General features: G+C 43.1%; 1 protein-coding gene across 6 annotated transcripts in view; it reads right to left on the reverse strand.

Annotated features, from left to right (window-relative positions):
- DOP1B (DOP1 leucine zipper like protein B) overlaps positions 1-18,541 on the reverse strand; it is a 108,905-nt gene that overhangs the window by 2,237 nt on the left and 88,127 nt on the right. For 3 of the 6 annotated variants that reach the window (XM_029214252.1, XM_029214251.1, XM_029214253.1), the window contains 8 exons: positions 14,452-14,537; positions 14,108-14,217; positions 13,838-13,984; positions 12,766-12,827; positions 12,133-12,261; positions 1,763-1,899; positions 672-727; positions 286-447 (listed from right to left, as the gene is read on the reverse strand). In XM_029214252.1, coding sequence (XP_029070085.1) covers positions 286-447; positions 672-727; positions 1,763-1,899; positions 12,133-12,261; positions 12,766-12,827; positions 13,838-13,984; positions 14,108-14,217; positions 14,452-14,537 — 889 coding nt within the window. Of the gene's footprint in view, positions 1-285; positions 448-671; positions 728-1,762; positions 1,900-12,132; positions 12,262-12,765; positions 12,828-13,837; positions 13,985-14,107; positions 14,218-14,386; positions 14,538-18,541 lie in introns of those variants that run through there. The other 3 variants (XR_003792320.1, XR_003792321.1, XM_029214255.1) reach the window with 3 other exon arrangements.

Here is an 18,541-nt window from a genome sequence, read left to right on the forward strand (position 1 = left end):
ACACACACACACACACACACACACACACACACACACACACACACACAGAGAGAGAGAGAGAGAGAGAGAAAGAGAAACCCGTACATAAACACTACTGTGAGCCAAATTCCCCAAAACACAGATGTTGCAAGTAATGTGAAACTTGGTATTCTGAGCAGGCTCCTCGGCCACTAGCAACCCATGCTGTGGTTTCTTATATATTGTACAGGAAAGAACAAGTGAAAGTGCTCAAGAGGAAAGAAAGTCATCCGCTTCAAAGAAGACACGTGGTCTTCTCTGACTTACATCTGAAATAGCGGCATCTTGTCAGGTGGAAAAGAAAGTGCCGTGTCCAAGAATTTGCAAGCCGATAAGTATAGGATAAGTTCACTCTGGGGTATCTCCCCCATCGAGGGCTCATTTCCATCAGAGACTGAAACTTTTATTCTGTTGATTTTGTTGCTGTTTCTGTAAATTTGCAAAGAAACTCTTGTTATAAATTCATTCACATCTGCCGTGGTCCTTTTGCCTATGCAATGTCCATAAGAAGGTTTTCCTTTTAAGAAATGGTCAGAATAGCTGGTCCCTTCACAACCACTTCAGGAAAACAGTATTTAGTGTTAGATAGCCCTGCGTCTTAAGGTGGTGTCTATTAACCTTCATATATGTGTGCAGACTGCTGTACTACTTACCTCAATGATTCATCGTCCTCTTTCAGATCTTCTTCAAGCTGTATGAATGTCTGAATCTTTAAAAAAAATGTGAATTCAAGTTACTATTTGAGAGTAAACCTAGCTTAATGTTTAAAATTTATATGTCCATAAAAAATAGCAAATAAAGCAAAAGAAACAATCAAAAAAATGAAAAGACAACCTATCAAATGGAAAAAAAAATCTGCAAACCAAATATCTGATAGGGTAATATCATCCAAAATATATAAAGAACTCATACAACTCAGTAACCAAAAAAAGCAAATAATCCAATGAAAAAATGGGCAGCATTATTTGCAGTAGCCAAGACATGGAAACAACCTAAATGTCCATCAACAGATAAACAGATAAAGAAATTGTTTTATATATACACAATGGAATATTATTCAGCCACGAAAAGGAGGAATCCTACCATTTCCAGCAACATGGAAGGACCTTGAGGGCATTATACTAAGTGAAATAAGAAGAGAAAGGCAAATACTGTATGATCTCCCTTATAAGTGGAATCTAAAAAAATAAAACAAGGAACTTCCCTGGTGGTCCAGTGGTTAAGACTCCATGCTTCCAATGCAGGGGGCGTGGGTTCAATCCCTGATCATGGACGTTAACTAAACTTACTGTGATAATCATTTCATGATATACTTCAGTCAAATCAAGTTGTACACCTTAAACTCACACACTGCTATATGATACATATCTCAATAAAATTGGGGGATAAAAAACAGTTTAAAAAATAGCAAATAGGGAGTTCCCTGGTGGTCCAGTGGTTAGGACTCAGCACTTTCACTGCCATGTCCTGGTCGGGGAACTAAGATCCTGAAAGCCACATGGCATGGCCAAAAGAAAAAAAAAATAATAATATCAAACTGTATAGATTAATTGGAATAACTGACGTTGAGAGAGCAACTAGGATTATAGGGTAAAATATCTCTATTTAAGCAAGAGCTGACTCTGCACTACCAACTTGATTGAAAATTCTGCAGATAAAATCAGATATATATGAAATATTATTCCTGAAAAAGCATTTCTAAAAGCTCCAATTTTGCTTTCAAGAGTAAAATATTTGCACTTACCAATTCAGAGACCATTATTGGCCACAATGAAGTCAAATGTTGAGCAGATATTCTTAGCAGCAAAACTCTGAAAAAAAGAAACATCTGAGCAGCAGCTATGGATGTCTGTCCAACTCTGAGATTGTCTGTCAGGCGTTCTAAGGAAAGAAGATTTTAGAGATGTCACACAAATATGCAGTTTGGAGTTTCTCACTAGACAAAGAGGAATAATAAAATTGCAATTGCTTTGACATTTGACGAGAACCTCATACATGAGATGGGTGTTGGGAGAATGGTTCTGTGCCCCGTGTTTGCCCCCAGCACTGTTCTTTGTGAGGCACGGCAGTTTGTGGCTTTTGCTAATGAAGTGAATCAAGTTCCTCTTATTCCCCTGCTGCAGCTGAGTAGAAAGGCAACAACTTCTGGCTCAAGCCAGAAATCCAGTGTGTGATCAATAAACATGTAATTATTCTTCTAAGAATATGAAACATGAGACACAGAAACTGAAGAGTCTTTGGTGAGTGAGGGAACTATGAGATCATATAGATTGGTTGGTAGATGACACTATATTTTGGGGGTGAGGAGTGGCAAGTGAAGTGCGTGAATAAAATAGAATTATTCAGTAAAGTTTAGATTTGATGACCATGACAAAAACTTTAATTCCTGCAGGAAGAAGAAAAAAAGGTAAACTCTCTAGTCCCTAACAGTCTTCCCCACTTCTCCACTGAAATAACTGTTTGCAGAATTTTTTTCCCATAATTTGAGGTTTCTTAGGAAGATGACAAATTGCCATAGGAAATAGCTGAACTATGGTCATGCCGCTTAAGATTTGCTGTAGTAAATTAGAAATAAACTTCTCTTTACTTGAGGTAGCTTAAATGAGTTTTGTTTTGTTTTGGTTTTGCGATACGCGGGCGTCTCACTGCTGTGGCCTCTCCCGTTGCGGAGCACAGGCTCCAGACGCGCAGGCTCAGCGGCCATGGCTCACGGGCCCAGCCGCTCCGTGGCATGTGGGATCTTCCCGGACCGGGGCACGAACCCGTGTCCCCTGCATCGGCAGGCGGACTCTCAACCACTGCACCACCAGGGAAGCCCTTAAGTGGGTTTTTACTTCTTGCCTTTGAAAATACTCTGACCAAATGAAGGATCGTGCATAGATCAGACACTTGACAAACAGGTTGGCGTTTTTAAAGAGTGGTTTGTGCTTTTGGTTCTGGACAAGATGGAGTAAGTATAATACATCCTATTTATCTAACTGCAAACAAACAAACAAACAAAAACCTTGAACAAAAATACATAAACCAACTATCAGAAAACAGGTGAAGGAAATGTGGCAGGACTGGGTAGGAACCTTGGGACTTAAGGAATGACCTGGAAGTGGGTTCCACGTGGTTTTTAAATTTTTTATTTTATTGCAGCTTAGGCAATTGAAAAGAACGTAACCTGGAATGCCAAAAATCTCAACTTGAATGAGAAAAGATACCCAAAAGACACCAATGCAGAGATAATACAGAGGTTGGAATTATTGGAAAAGGATTTTAAAGCCACTATCTAAAAATACTCTAATAACCAATTATGGACACTTGAAACAAATAAGAAATAGAAAGTGTCAGCAAAAAAATACAAGATACAAAGAAAAGTCAAATAGAAATTTTAGAACTAAAAAATAGAATCACCAAGATAGAAAAACTTACTGTTGAGCTCAACAGCAGAATGGAGATGACAGAGGAAGAGGGGAATTCAGGACACAATCAATAGAAATTATGTGAGCTGAACAAAGGAGAGAGAAAATATCAGAAAGAAAAAATGAACAGAGTCTCATAGACCAGTGGGACAACAAAAGATCTAACATTTGTGCACTGGAATCACAGAAAAAGAGAAAAAAGTGTATAGGTTGGAAAAATATTTTAAAAATAATGACTAAAAAAAAAAAAAAAAAAAAAGACTGAAAACTTTCCAAATGTGGTGAAAGACATATATCTACAAATAAAACAAGCTGAGTGAACTCTAAAAGGGATAAAACCAAAGAAATCATGTTCAGTCACATAATCAAACTTCTGAAAACTAAAGACAAAGAAAAAAATCTTGATAGCAATCAGAGGGAAATTATACATTACTTAAAAGGGAGAATAATTCGAATAATAGCAGATTTCTCATTAGAAACCATAGAGTCAGAAAGAAGTTGCCATTTTTCAAGTGCTGAAAGAAAAGAACTTCAACCCAGAATTTTTCTATTTCCAATGAAAACATCCTTCCAGAATAAAGGTGAAAGAAAAACAAAAACCAACAACCAAACCAAACCAAGATGAATGAAGGTGAAAAAAAAAGGCTCAATGAAGGAGAACAGTGCCAACAGATTTGCACTAAAAGAATGGCTAAATGATGTTCTTCAGACAGAAAGGAAATGATAATGGTAGGAAACATGGAACATCAGGAATGACTAAAGAGCAATAGAAAGGGTAAATAAATGAGTATAAATAATATCCTTTCCTCTTGAGTATTTATGTTGGACAGTGAAAGCAAAAAGTGTATCTCTATCTCCTTTGGTTCTAGTATGTAAATGTAGTATTTCAGACAACTATATCATATGGGAGAGGAGAAAAGCAAATGGTGGTAAAATATTGATACTAGTAGACCACAGTAAGTATGTATATTCTATGTTCACTGTAATCCCTAGAGCAACCACTGCAGAAAGCTATATAAAGAGATATACCCCCAAACCACTTTAAATAAATCAAAATGGAATGCCAAAAAAATGTTCAAGTAACCTCAGGAAAATAGGAAAAGGGAAACAAAATGAATGAAAAACAAGGAACAAACAGAAAATAAATAAAATGGCATAATATATCCTGACATGACCTGTCAATTAAAAGAGATTGGTTGAATGGATAAAAGGAATGACCCAGTTGTATGCTATCTTACACAAAACTCACTTCAAATATAACGATATGGCTTCCCTGGTGGCGCAGTGGTTAAGAATCCAGCTGCCAATGCAGGGGACACGGGTTCGAGCCCTGGTCCAGGAAGATCCCACATGCTGCGGAGCAACTAAGCCCATGTGCCACAACTACTGAGCCTGCGCTCTAGAGCCCGCGAACCACAACTACTGAGCCCGCGTGCCACAACTACTGAAGTCCGCACACCTAGAGCCCGTGCTCTGCAACAAGAGAAGCCACCACAACGAGAAGCCCGCGCGCCACCACAAAGAGTAGCCCCCGCTCGCCGCAACTAGAGAAAGCTCGTGCAGCAACAAAGACCCAACACAACCAAAAACAAATGAAATAAATAAATTTTTAAAAAAGATAAAACTACTTAAAAATATATAACAATATAAGTAGGTTAAAGGTAAAAGGATGGAAAAAGATACAATATGCAAACATTTTAAGAAAGCTGGAGTGGCGCTATTAATATAGGACAGAATAGACTTCATAGCAAAGGAAAGTACCAGGGTCAAAGAGGGACATTACACAGTGGTAAGGTCAGTTCAACAAGAAGATATAACATTCCTAAATGTCTGTGCACCAAACAACAGAGGTGTAAAATACTTGAAGAAAGAACTGCCGGAACTCAAAGAAGAATAAGTACTGACAACTGTAGCTGAACTTCAACATCCCTATCCCATGACTGATAGAACTCCTAGGAAAATAGTCAGTAAGGATATAGAAGAACTGAGCAATACCTTCAGCCAACAGGATCTAATAAACACTTGTAGAACACTCCACTCAACACCAGCAGAATACATCTCATTACGTGCTCGTGGAACATTCACCAAGACTGCTTTACGACCCATGATATAACCGAACTTCAACAAATTTAAATCCTACAAAAAATGTTCTCTGACCATAATGGAATCAAACTGGAAATTAATAACAGAAAGATAACCAGAAACACTTGGAAATTAACAAACTTCTAAATTAGATATGGGGTGAAGAAGTATCAAAGGAAATAAAAAATATAAAGAAATGAATGAAAATTACAATATACCCGATTTTGTGGGATGGAGTTAAAGTATTGCTGAGAGGGAAATTTATAGCACTAAATGCTTACATTATAAAAGAAGAAAACACTCAAATCTATAATCCAAGCCTCTACCTCACGAGACCAGAAAAAGAACAAAATAAAACCAAAGCAAGGACAAAGAAGGGCCTAATAAAAAGCAGAAATAAATGAAACTGGAAACAAAACAAACAAAAATAATGTAGAAAAATCAATCAAATTAAAATGTGGTTATTCGAAAAGAACAAGAAAAGTGATAAACCTCTAGAAAGACTGACCAAAAAAGAGAGAAAGCAAATTACCAACATCAGGAATGAAAGGAGTATCTCTAAAGACATCAAAAGGATAACGAGGGACTTCCCTGGTGGCTCAGTGGTTAAGACTCCACGTTCCCAATGCAGGGGGCCCAGGTTTGATCCCTGGACAGGGAACTAGATACCACATACATGCTGCAACTAAGAGCTCACAAGCCACAACTAAGAAGCCCATGTGCCGCAACTAAGGAGTCGGCGAGCCGCAACTAAAAGGAGACCACCTGCCGCAACTAAGACCCAGTGCAACCAAATAAATAAATAAATATTAAAAAATAAAAATGTTAAAAAAAAAGGATAATGCCATTTGAATTACTGTTTAAATGGGAATGCAAAATGGTACGTCCACTCTGGAAAACAGTTCGGCCGTTTCTTATAAAGTTAAACACACGTTTACCATAGAACCCAGTAATCAAACCCTTGTGCATTTATCCCAGCTTGCAGGATCTTAGTTCCCTTACCAGGGACTGAACCTGGGCCCTCTGCAGTGAAAGCACAGAGTCCTAACCACTGGATCGCCAGAGGCTTTCTTTCTTTCTTTTTTTTTTTAAATTTATTTATTTCATTTATCTTATTTTTGGCTGCACTGGGTCTTTGTTGGTGTGCGTGGGCTTTTCTCTAGTTGCGGCGAGTGGGGGATACTCTTTATTGCGGTGCGCGGGCTTCTCGTTGTGGTGGCTTCTCTTGTTGTGGAGCACAGGCTCTAGGCGCGCGGGCTCAGTAGTTGTGGCTCACGGGCTCTAGAGCGCAGGCTCAGTAGTTGTGGCACGCGGGTTTAGTTGCTCCACGGCATGTGGGATCTTCCTGGACCAGGGCTCGAACCCGTGTCCCCTGCATTGGCGGGCGGATTCTTAACCACTGCGCTACCAGGGAAGCCCCTAGGCTTTATTTCTAATAACCAAAAACTAGAACAACCCAGATGTCCATCAGGTAAATGGATAAATGAACTGAGGTACATCCATAAAGTGGAGTATTAGTACTCATTAAAAAAGATCAAACTCTTTATACACCCATGAACATACCCCACTTGCCTTTGGATGGATCTCAAAAGCACTGTACTAAATGAAAAAAGCTAATCTCAAAAGGTGACATTTACATAATACGTATGATGTATGATTCCATTTATATAACATTAAAGTGATGGAGAACAGATCAGCAGTTTCCAGGGGTTAGCGCTGGGTGGAGGGTGTGACTATACAAAGCAGTGAGTGACGTGAGGGTGTCGCTTTGTAGCGAAGGAAGAGTTCTAAATCCTGGCTGTGGTGTTGGCTACAAGAATTTGTATGTGGGAACTAGACACACAGACACACACACAAAGAATGCATTGTAGAAACTGGTGAAATCTGAAAAAATCTCAAGTTGAGTTATGGTAATATTCCCACATCGATTTCCTGGTTTTGATGAGGGACTATGCTTATATGAGATGTTATCATGGGGGAAGCTGGACAAACAGTACACAGCAACACCAGGTACTATTTGTGTAACTTCTTGTGAGTCTTAATCTACTTCGAGATAAAAAGTATTAAAAAAAAAAAAAGTGGTTTGTACACACGGGGCATATTTCATATTGATGCTCCAAATAAAAGCTAAATTCGTGAGATTATTCTTCAGCCAAGATGATCTATTTTAGAATCTCTAATATTCCTTTCTTAGCTGAGTGATAAACCTTACAAGCTTAAGGAGTCTTGGTGAGCAGAGCCAGAGAAAGCCCTGAGCCAGAATCTCTGCACCACTGTCAAGGTTGCGGAACCTCGTTTAGGCTGGCCACATAATCTTGCTGAGCCCATTTCCCATCTGTGAAACTCACTTGCCTCAAAGGGTACCTGCTAAAGAACACAGCCTACTGTTGGGAGCCAGAGGGCTCAGATTTCAGTCCAGGGTGTGCCAGTTAGTGGCAATGCAACTTTACGCAGGTGTTAATCTCTCTGAGCACCAGTATCCTGATGTAAAAATGGAGCTAATAAAGGACAATGAAGAAAACTTAAAAGATGGGAAGGACTTCAATGGCCCTGGAATGAGCCACACATCAGCTTAGAGGGAACAGAGTGTTCCCTCTAGACCTTTCTGATCCCCTCATCAGGGGCCTTTGTAACCTGTCCTCCTTTCACCCTAGACAAGCAGCATTTTATCGTCCCTCCTGTTTAAAAAATAATTGCTTTGAGCCGATTTACTTCTTTTGAGATCAATGCAAAATTTATGTCACTACGAGCCAAGAAGTGAGTAGCTGCTCAGTTCCGCACCGAGTGCATGGATCGACCTCTTCCAGTGCTACCTGATGGTGATCAGTTGGGGGTGAGGACCCCAGAGGAGAGATGCCAGACCTTCCCCATTCCTGCCTCTTTTGATTTGGTCTCAACTATTCACCAGGGTGTGCAACTCAGGAGCTTCTGGATGCCTCTGCTCCCTTGACTGGGGCGTCATTGCTCCATGGGGCCAGTCAATGTCCCGAGACTGTCAGAGAACGTTCTGAATCCCATCACCCCAGGATCTTAGGGAAGCTGGGGACGATGACAATACAGAGGCAAGGGCTTTGCAAACTGTCAGTTAGTAAAAAAAGGAAGGGGGTAAACATGTTTACTTCTTCCTTTTATTTTTTTAAAACAAGGACTCAAACAGGTATTTTTATTTTATTTTATTTTTTATTTTTTGGCTGCGTTGTGTGGAATGAGGGATCTTAGCTCCCCAGCCAAGGATAGAACCTGTGCCACCTGCAGTGTAAGTGCGAAGCTCCAACCACTGGACTGCCAGGGAAGTCCACTCTACTTTTTCAAACATGTAGTATTTTTTTTTTTTTTTTGGCAGTACACGGGCCTCTCACTGTTGTGGCCTCTCCCGTTGCGGAGCACAGGCTCCGGATGCGCAGGCTCAGCGGCCACGGCTCACGGGCCCAGCAGCTCTGCGGCATGTGGGATCCTCCTGGACCGGGGCACGAACCCGTGTCCCCTGCATCGGCAGGCGGACTCTCAACCACTGCGCCACCAGGGAAGCCCCATGTAGTATTTAAAAAAAAAAACAAAAAAACAGCACTTGAGCTATCCAAAGTGGAGGGTATTTATTTGGAGAAATTCCTCTTTCCCCAAGGGCCCCCAAACTATCTCCTATTTAAAGTCAGCATTATGCTGACTTTCATATCTGTTGTATGTATATAATATTATGTTGCCTCTACTTCTCTCTCCCTCTCTGAGCCATGATTTCTCAGAATTGGGTATTTACACCCTGCCATAGTCAGATTCTCCATACCACTGATTGAAAAAGGCCATTGTCTGTTCTCTTCTTGTTCTACACATCTAATACTGTCTCTTTAGCTCTCTAGGCCTCACCCCAGGTTTTAGGAGAGTGTGTGATGGGACATGGGGGAGAGAAGGCGCAGGTGTTTCTCCCAAAGTGAGAAGGCATGGGGCTTCCCTGGTGGCACAGTGGTTGAGAGTCCGCCTGCCGATGCAGGGGATGCGGGTTCGTGCCCCGGTCCGGGAAGATCCCACATGCCGCGGAGCGGCTGGGCCCGTGAGCCATGGCCGCTGAGCCTGCGCGTCCGGAGCCTGTGCTCCTCAACGGGAGAGGCCACAACAGTGAGAGGCCCATGTACCGCAAAAAAAAAAAAAAAAAAAAAAAAAAAAGTGAGAAGGCATGGCAAGGATTGTACAATGCACTGCCTACCATGCTCTCCTGCTGAGAAAGTGAACTTCACACCGCGCTTTTGGACCACTGCCTGATGGCCAGGTGCATAAAGCACCATCACAGATGCCGCCTGTGAACTAGAGGAAATGTGGTTCCCGTTGTTCTTTCTCCCCTTTAAATCCTGTAAGTATGCAACGAAGTTCAGCTTTGACTCTGCACTGAGCAAAGTCTCTGGAGGGCTGCCACCACCGTTAACGGCATTCCTGGCCACCCTCTGATCTAAGCAGCCTCCTGCTGGTGATTCAAGTAAGGATTTGTCAATATCTGAATATTCACTTTTATACATTTTAAGTATTCAAGACGTTAGGTCAGGAGCATCTCCTTACCCACTTTACAGGCTGCGATTATGTCAGTAGAAGTATAATGGCATTTTCATTGTTGCAAATATAAAACACTGTCATAATTAATACCCGTGAAAGCTGTTAATGTTTCGACCTAAAATAATTAAGACCTTTCAAGTGGTTAATCAAGTAGGGACGCGGGCTCAGAATTAATAAAAATATTTAGGAGAAACACATGCTTTGTGAGCCGACGGATATTTATAAGAGCATTTTTTAAGAGGGTAGAGTAAGAGATTTATATCATAATTCTATGTGGAAACAACCTGAATGTTCAACTGGTGAACTGGTAAACAAACCACAGAATGGGATACTATAGATAAATAGCAATAAAAAGAAATAAGCTATTGATAAATACAACAGAATGAATGACTCTCAAATACAAAAGAAGCCAGTCTCAAAGGCTATATACTATCTAATCACATTCACATTTATAGGACATTCCAGAAAAGATGAAACTATATGAACAGAAAGAAGATTCAGTGGTTGATAGGGTCAGGGGGTAAGGGGAGGAGATGCCTTCTGAGGGGCACGAGTGAACTTTCTGGGGTGATGGAAATGTTCTGAATCTTGACTGCAGTGGTGGTTACGTGACTACATGTGTTTATCAAAAGTCATAGAACTGTATAGCCAGAACTGTATGTAAATTATACTTTAATAAGTCTGAGCCCCCCAAAAGGATTTACACCATAATTCTAATATTTGTAAAACTGTTTGTTATACTAGCCTTCATGATATTTAATACAATTCTTAAAAGCTCATTTATTTTATTATATTCCATTTAGGCTACGTGTCTTAAGGAAAACACACTCCTGTTTGAGAGTTCTTTTGTATCTTGGAGGAGGATGAATTAAAACAGAATGCTCACTTCGCCAACTCAACATTTTATGAGGAGGGGGAAAAACCTTTAAAACCGTATAACATCCACAATCATTAATTTTTGAGGCAGACAAATACCGTGAGTATGAAGAAGAGAAAAGACTGCTAAGGAAAAATCAGGTACTTCTCTAAAATCTTGCTCTGTCACTGGCCTCACTTAGTATCCACACTGCAGGAGGGATCCAGCAGGAGACAGTGCTGAAGAAGCACAGACAGACTTTAAAAAACAACTTAATAAAAACTAATAGCCTTATAGGACTTCCCTGGTGGTGCAGTGGTTAAGAATCTGCCTGCCAATGCAGGGGCCACAGGTTCAAGCCCTGGTCTGGGAGGATCCCACATGCTGCGGAGCAACTAGGCCCGTGCGCCACAACTACTGAGCCTGCATTCTAGACCCCGCGAGCCACAACTATTGAAGCCCCCATGTCTAGAGCCCGTGCTCTGCAACAAGAGAAGCCACCGCAATGAGAAGCCCGTGCACCACAACGAAGAGTAGCCCCCGCTTGGCGCAGCTAGAGAAAAGCACGTGCACAGCAACAAAGACCTAACACAGCCAAAAAATAAATAAATAAAATTGTTTTTAAATTTAAAAAATAATAGCATTATAATAATTGATTTTTGTCTTGCCTTTTAAAAAAATTTATTTATTTCTATGTTATTTTCAGCTGTGTTGGGTTTTCGTTGCTGTGCACGGGCTTTCTCTAGTTGTGGCGAGCGGGGGCTACTCTTCATTGCGGTGTGCGGCCTTCTCATTGCGGTGGCTGCTCTTGTTGTGGAGTACGGGCTCTAGGCACACAGGCTTCAGTAGCTGTGGCACGTGGGCTCAGTAGTTGTGGCTCACAGGCTCCAGAACGCAGGCTCAATAGTTGTGGTGCACGGGCTTAGTTGCTCCGCGGCATGTGGGATCTTCCCAGACCAGGGCTCGAACCTGTGGCCCCTGCATTGGCAGGTGGATTCTTAACCACTGCACCAGCAGGAAAGTCCCATAATAACTGATTTTTAAAATAAAGTTTCAGATTTACTGATATATTTCCAAAGTTCTTCTACAATCACCTCTGCTGGGTACTCATTTAACGTCTGACCATTCCGCCAACACCTGCCCTGGGCCCCTCTGGTTTCCAGTCATGTCGGCCACTCTGGGCCTGTCTCTTTTTTGGGGGGTGGGCTGGGGGAGGGCAGGCCTTCTTACCTTGGATCAGAGGAAGGTAAAGGTGGTACTGATCAAGTTCTCCACTTAAGACAGCAAAAGCCTGGCGCTTTAGCAGCATGGCTTTCTGCTCAAAACTTGAGAACAGTTTTAAAGAACTGCTCTGCATGGCTGGAATAAATAGAGCAAATAAGTTCCATTTAGTGAGGACACTACAATGAGAGGTAAGTGATGAGAAACGCCTACTATTCCTATCTTCCCTGGTGAAAGATCATGATCTTGATTAAGGGCATGCAGTTGTTACTCAAGTATTTACATTTATAAAAGTTCTTATTTCTTTCATGATACTGAGTGATGGGGTATTTGAAGAGGATATGAGGTACAGGAAAGTACTCCTAACCAATTGTGGTCAACTTATCATTACTTTCAAAAGTATTTTCTCCACTATAAAACTGCAAAAAAGGTAGTCGAAGGCATTCGTGTCAATAGACTGGAAATAGGAAGGCTCATTCACGTAGTCCCGACATATTCTGCACATCACATTACACTCTGTGGCTGAAATGGCACTAGAAAAGGTTTGAGCTGGGCTCTGAAATACGTGGTAAAAGCTGATTGTGACCAAAAGGAATCGGTCCTTTAAAGTGTGACTTATGTGCACATAACAGAAGAACTTACTCATTAAATCTTTAAACATTGTTTTCTCATGAGTCAGAAGATGGTCAATAATGGACTTCCAACTGGATATTAAAAAAAGCAGAATTAATGAAATATGCAAAGGGTGACAGTCTGATTAAAAGCATCAAGAAAAGAACATGTCCCTTTAAGATGTATTAAAAACTGCTTTCTGAAAAGTTAGTGAAAGGGATGAATAGTTTTTATATAAGGAAATGTTAAGCAAAAGCTTTTCATTTATAACCTTAACATAGGGAATAATGAATAATTCCCAGCTCACCATAAAAGAAAACACAAATTGTCAAGGTACCTTGGCTTTCACAAGGGTTGCCCTTAAATGTGTTCACACAGATGATGTCCATACACTTGTGTTAATGGAAAGAATGGGGGTTGTGAGACAAATACCACTAGTTCTCAACGGGTTCCCCACAGTGCAACAGGATTACAGCCATGGCCGCTGGTGGTGGCTGGGCAAACCCTCAGCCCACATAAAAAAGCTGACCAGTCTCCACCGTCTCCCCCTGCCATTAATGAAGACCTGTTCAGTCAAGCCAGGGGCAGAGTTACGAGTGGTTCTGTTGACCTCCTAGAAAAAGGCACAGCTAGTTCATCCCGTGCCTGTGATTCCACGGATCTCCACTGCCCGCGCAGAGCCTGGCCAGCCTCAAGGTCTCAGTGAGGACTCGGGGAGTGTAAGCCGAGAAGTGGGATAAGGACACCGCAGTGTCACCATGGAGCCCCGTCATCTTAATGCTGGTCAAGCATTTTGTGATTACAAGATAAAGCAGTACTAGACCAAGTACCGCTGGAACCCCATGCAATGCTCTTCAGGAAAAATGTGCTCTCTTACTTGAAATTCTTCTCCTGATTAAAAAAAGCCACCTTTGTAGTTTTTAGGAGACTTAATTCTGTTCCCAGAAATACACAGTTAACCTGTGAGTGGTGTCCTATGATTTGGGTTGATGCTAGCTCTGCTTCCATTTCAGGAATGAGAATTAATTACAGAAACCCAAACACTTTTCCACTTGAAGACTCAGGGCATGTTTTTTTTTTTTATCAGGACAGCATTTCTTACTGCACACAAGAAGTGTCCATCTGGAAGAAGGCCGGGTCCAGGAATAATTCCAGGACTTCTTTTTTCCAGGCTCGTTTCGTGTAGGCATAACCGCTTAGAGAGCTCAGCAGCTGGGCGCCAGCCCGGAAGCTGGGGGCATTGTAGGCACTGAAAGGGGTGGGAAGGGGAAAGGGCCCAGGTCAGAGGTGGTGCAAGGAACCCCGCTGGACACATTTCCCATAAGCTACCTTTCCACACGTGGGTGGGGTACAATGGAGAAGGTGGCGTTACCTGTGATTGCGTAAGTAAGGAAAAACATAGTAAAGCAAACGTGAGATCAACGGCACCGCTCTCTCCTTCTCATCACTTCGATAAACCATGTCCAGGAGGGATGCCAGAACCTAGAAGGACAGGACCGCCAGAAAACAGAAATCTCCTAAAGCAGGCGGCAATACAAAATTTAGTCCTTGGGGTATACACAGCCTAACAAGAAAACTCCACCGGGCAGCTTGAGGCCAATTCTGGCTTATGAACTCACCCGGGACGGTGCAGCCCGTGCGCCCTGGCCCCTGAGAATGAACGCCCTCACAAAGCCTCACTTCTGTGGGGGGATGACAAGCCAGATGCATATGTACCTCTGCCAGGAGGGAGAGGGCTTGCACGCTGTACACCGAAGGCGCAGACGCGGACACCATCGCTGAAGTGGCAGCAGCAGCATTTGCTGAAAGAGGCATGTGTGTTTTAATCAGGACAGTAGGTCACCATTTATGCCCCCAAAGCATCAGATGAACTTGAGTCATGAGCTCCCGCCTTTCACACTGACTCTGTACATACGTACATGTTACGTATTCTTCTCTGCTAACGTGTTCAACTTCAGCAACTAAGAATCTGGGTATTTTGATCAAATAAATCAGCACCAACTCACTGTCTTCCTCCCCGCTTCTATTCTCATCACCATTTTTGGAGCTTCAACATCCCCTCTAACATCCTGGCCTCTGAGCCCCTTAGTCTTTTCTTTTCCAGCAAGCTTTTATTTTGTTCCAGCTCAGCCAGCCACTGTCACCATCATACCCTTGACCTCATGAATTTCCAAAGTCTCCATTTCCAGCACCCCACCGTGACCACATCTTACCTTTCCTGCTCACTTACTCCTGGAATGCTGCTCTGACAATTTCCTGAAACCTTGCACAAGCCTCCAACCCCCTGAGTTCACGTCCTTAACTACCTATCAATCCCCCCAGGTCTTCACTTTTCTATCTCCCCACCCACACCCGTGGTCTATCGTCCACCTTGCAAACATCCTTCACTTTTGTGCTTCTCTCTCCCTCTGAAGCACTCACTTAGAAAAATGCAAAGCTGGCTAAAGCCAATGATTGCCTATGTAGTTCTATGCAGCTAAATGCTCTGGAGAAAACCAGACTACTCTGAAACAGATCTCACTTTACTTCATGACTGTGCAACTCAAAAATGACCTGATGCTACTAGATAACCCTCCCCCATGTCCCTCAGCGCTGTGCTGGCTTTCCCAGTCTCCAACATAGTTCTTTCACCTCCTCCCTCCATAACCATCGATACCTGTCCCTCCTCAGCTGGTAACCTCATCTCATATTTCATTTAGAAAATTAATGTAAACAAACAGAAACACCCTCAGTTTGGCCGCTATGCGTTATTAACCTGGAACATTTATATCCGTGTTCTCTGCCTTGTCTCCGGTTCTGTTTTTTTTTTTTCTTTTTGCGGTACGAGGGCCTCTCACTGTTGTGGCCTCTCCCGTTGCGGAGCACAGGCTCCGGACGCGCAGGTTCAGCAACCATGGCTCACGGGCCCAGCCGCTCCGCGGCATGTGGGATCTTCCCGGACTGGGTCATGAACCCGTGTCCCCTGCATCGGCAGGCGGACTCTCAACCACTGCGCCACCGGGGAAGTCCCATGACTTTGGTTTGGGGTTTAAACAATTGATTGAGGTGGAAAAGTCTGAAGCAAGAACATTTTGGAGAGGGAGATGGAGCTTGGGTTTGCATGTGTTACATTTGAGATGTCTGGGAAGGAATCAGAAAAGGTCAGCAGCGTAGGAGGAAAAACCAAGAGAACATGGAGTCATGGAAACTATGAGAAGAGAGTGTTTCCAGAAGCACTTTCCAGAAGCACAGTGTTTCTGGAAACACTCCAGAGAGTGTTTCCTGTGCTCTGCAATGGGAGAGGCCACAACAGTGAGAGGCCTGCGTACTGCAAAAAAAAAAAAAAAAAAGAATCCACCTGCCAACGCAGGGCTTGAGCCCTGGTCCGGGAAGATCCCACGTGCCATGGAGCGACTAAGCCCGTGTGCCACAACTACTGAGCCTGCGCTCTAGAGCCCGCGAACCACAACTACTGAAGCCCGTGCACCCAGAACCCGTGCTCCACAACAGGAGAAGCCACTGCAATGAGAAGCCCGCACACCGCAACTCAGAGTAGCCCCCGCTTGCCCGCAACTAGAGAAAGCCCGTGCTCAGCAATGAAGACCCAACGCGGCCAAAAATAAATAAAACAACCAACCAAACAACAAAAACCCCAAAGTCATCCTTGTTTGCCTTTTTTTCCTTTAAACTACCACTTCCAATCCATCGGCAAGTTCTGTTGACGCTGCACTCATACCAGTCCACCTTTCTCTAGAGCCCACGCCTCTAAGCCAACATCTTCTCTTGCCCAAAGCACCATGAAATGCTTTTAACTGAACTCCCAGTTTCTGTTCTCGGTTGCTGCAGCCCACATTGCTCTCAGCAGCCAAACCGATGTTTTCTGAAAACTCAATAAGATGCTGTCACTGCTCCAAACACTTTAATGGTTTCCCACAGCAAGCGGGCTAATGGCCAAGCTCTTAAGTGCGCTCTGCATCAAGCCGGACAACCTTCCACCCCCGCTCTCGCCCTGACCTTGCACGACCACACATTAGGCTCCAGCCAAGCTGATCTTCAGGTTTCCTGGGCCTGGCCCACTCCCACCTCAAGGACTCGCCATCCCCTCTGGGCAGCGCCTTCCCGGATCTTTGCATGGCTGCCCCCTTACCTTGTATTTCTCAGCACAGCTGACACTTCCTTGGGGACATGTTCTGCAACATCTGAAGTGGCCCCCAGCCCCACTCCCATTAAAAAAAAAGACTTTCATTTTGGAGTAACTTTGGATTTCCAGAAGAGTTGAAAGATACCTCTGTTAATTTACTTTGGACGATCACCTCCCGCAGCCCCCCCACCACGAGAGCAGAGGCCCTGCTCATTCTGTTTCCTGCTGCACCACCAGCATCTAGAACACAGTGCATGGCACACGCCAGACGCAAACGTACAGGAAAGACCCTGCACGTGCACTGCACACAGAAGAACGCTAAGTGGAGAAACACATCATTTGAAGCCTCATTCTGTTTCATGATTTAGACGGCCAGTACGCATACTTAGTTTGTTCAAGACTGAAACAAAATATAGTGTATGATCCAAAGAGTCTTCTGGTACTCTATAATTTGCTAATTAAGTCTTATTGAGAGCCCCCAAATTACCTCCAGCTTTGGAATTCTATGCTTTCTGTTTTTAAATAAAAATCAGGTAATCATTTTACTACAGTATTGTCTTGAGGTTAAATTTAATTACTGCACAAAAGCCAGGCCCAATGACACTTGACTCAGCACAGCTCAGCTGCACTGGTGGTGGAGAAGCAGTTTAATCCCTATATCAGTACCTACATCGGGAATAACTGAGGGCAGATGAGCCAAGGAGTTGCACGAGCTCTCTTTCCCTAGAACCACAGCTATAATCATAACTGCAGCCTGAGAAAGCATAATTGTTGGTTTACATTAGTAAATGATAGCATACTAGTTATAGGATCTTCATTACAGAGTAAAGTATAATTATTTTCTTATGTAAACCACAAAACTAGCTGTCAAACAAATATGGCAGAAGTAATGGAGGGGGTACTATGGCCTGTCTGTCTAACACCATCCTTCCTCCTCCCGGCAAGAGAAGCCTCTCTTGGGTGGGAGCCCATTTCTTGGAGCTCCGGGGCACCAGCCTCTCCTCTCCTCCTCTGGGTCAGCCACAGGCCCAGAACAGCCAACCGGAATCTTTGCATGAGACTTGATGGACTTCATCTGAACACCTAGCTCTCACTCTGACTAAAACCAGATGTAGACGCCTGGGCTTTTCCTGTACATGAGCCAGAAAGTTTTGTGCTGCTGTGCTTCTACACGCCTGAAGTGGGTTTCGTTTACTTGCAAGAGAAAAGAGCCCAGACTTCTTGACACACCTTCCTTTGTATATTAAAAACCACAAATTCAGCTTTGCTTCTGCTGATATAACTACCGCTAACAATAATGACAGAGGTCATAAAATATGGCAGAACTAGCAGCTTTTGAACACTGACCTTGTGGTGGGCACTGCGCTATGTAGTTCCGACTGAGAACTTAGATGTAATTTTTTTGCTCGTGTTAATAAAACTGAGACCAGGGCTTCCCTGGTGGCGCAGTGGTTGAGAGTCCGCCTGCCGATGCAGGGGACACAGGTTCATGCCCTGGTCCGGGAAGATCCCACATGCCGCGGAGCGACTAGGCCCGTGAGCCATGGCCGCTGAGCCTGCGTGTCTGGAGCCTGTGCTCCACAACGGGAGAGGCCACAACAGTGAGAGGCCCACATACCAGAAAAACAAAAAACAAAAAAAAAAACTGAGACCAAACTGATTTTCTTTTTTTTTTTTTTTTTTTTG

Source organism: Monodon monoceros, unplaced genomic scaffold, assembly GCF_005190385.1.
Source record: "Monodon monoceros isolate NGI ecotype Baffin Bay Population unplaced genomic scaffold, NGI_Narwhal_1 Super_Scaffold_11, whole genome shotgun sequence".
NCBI lineage: Eukaryota > Metazoa > Chordata > Mammalia > Artiodactyla > Monodontidae > Monodon > Monodon monoceros.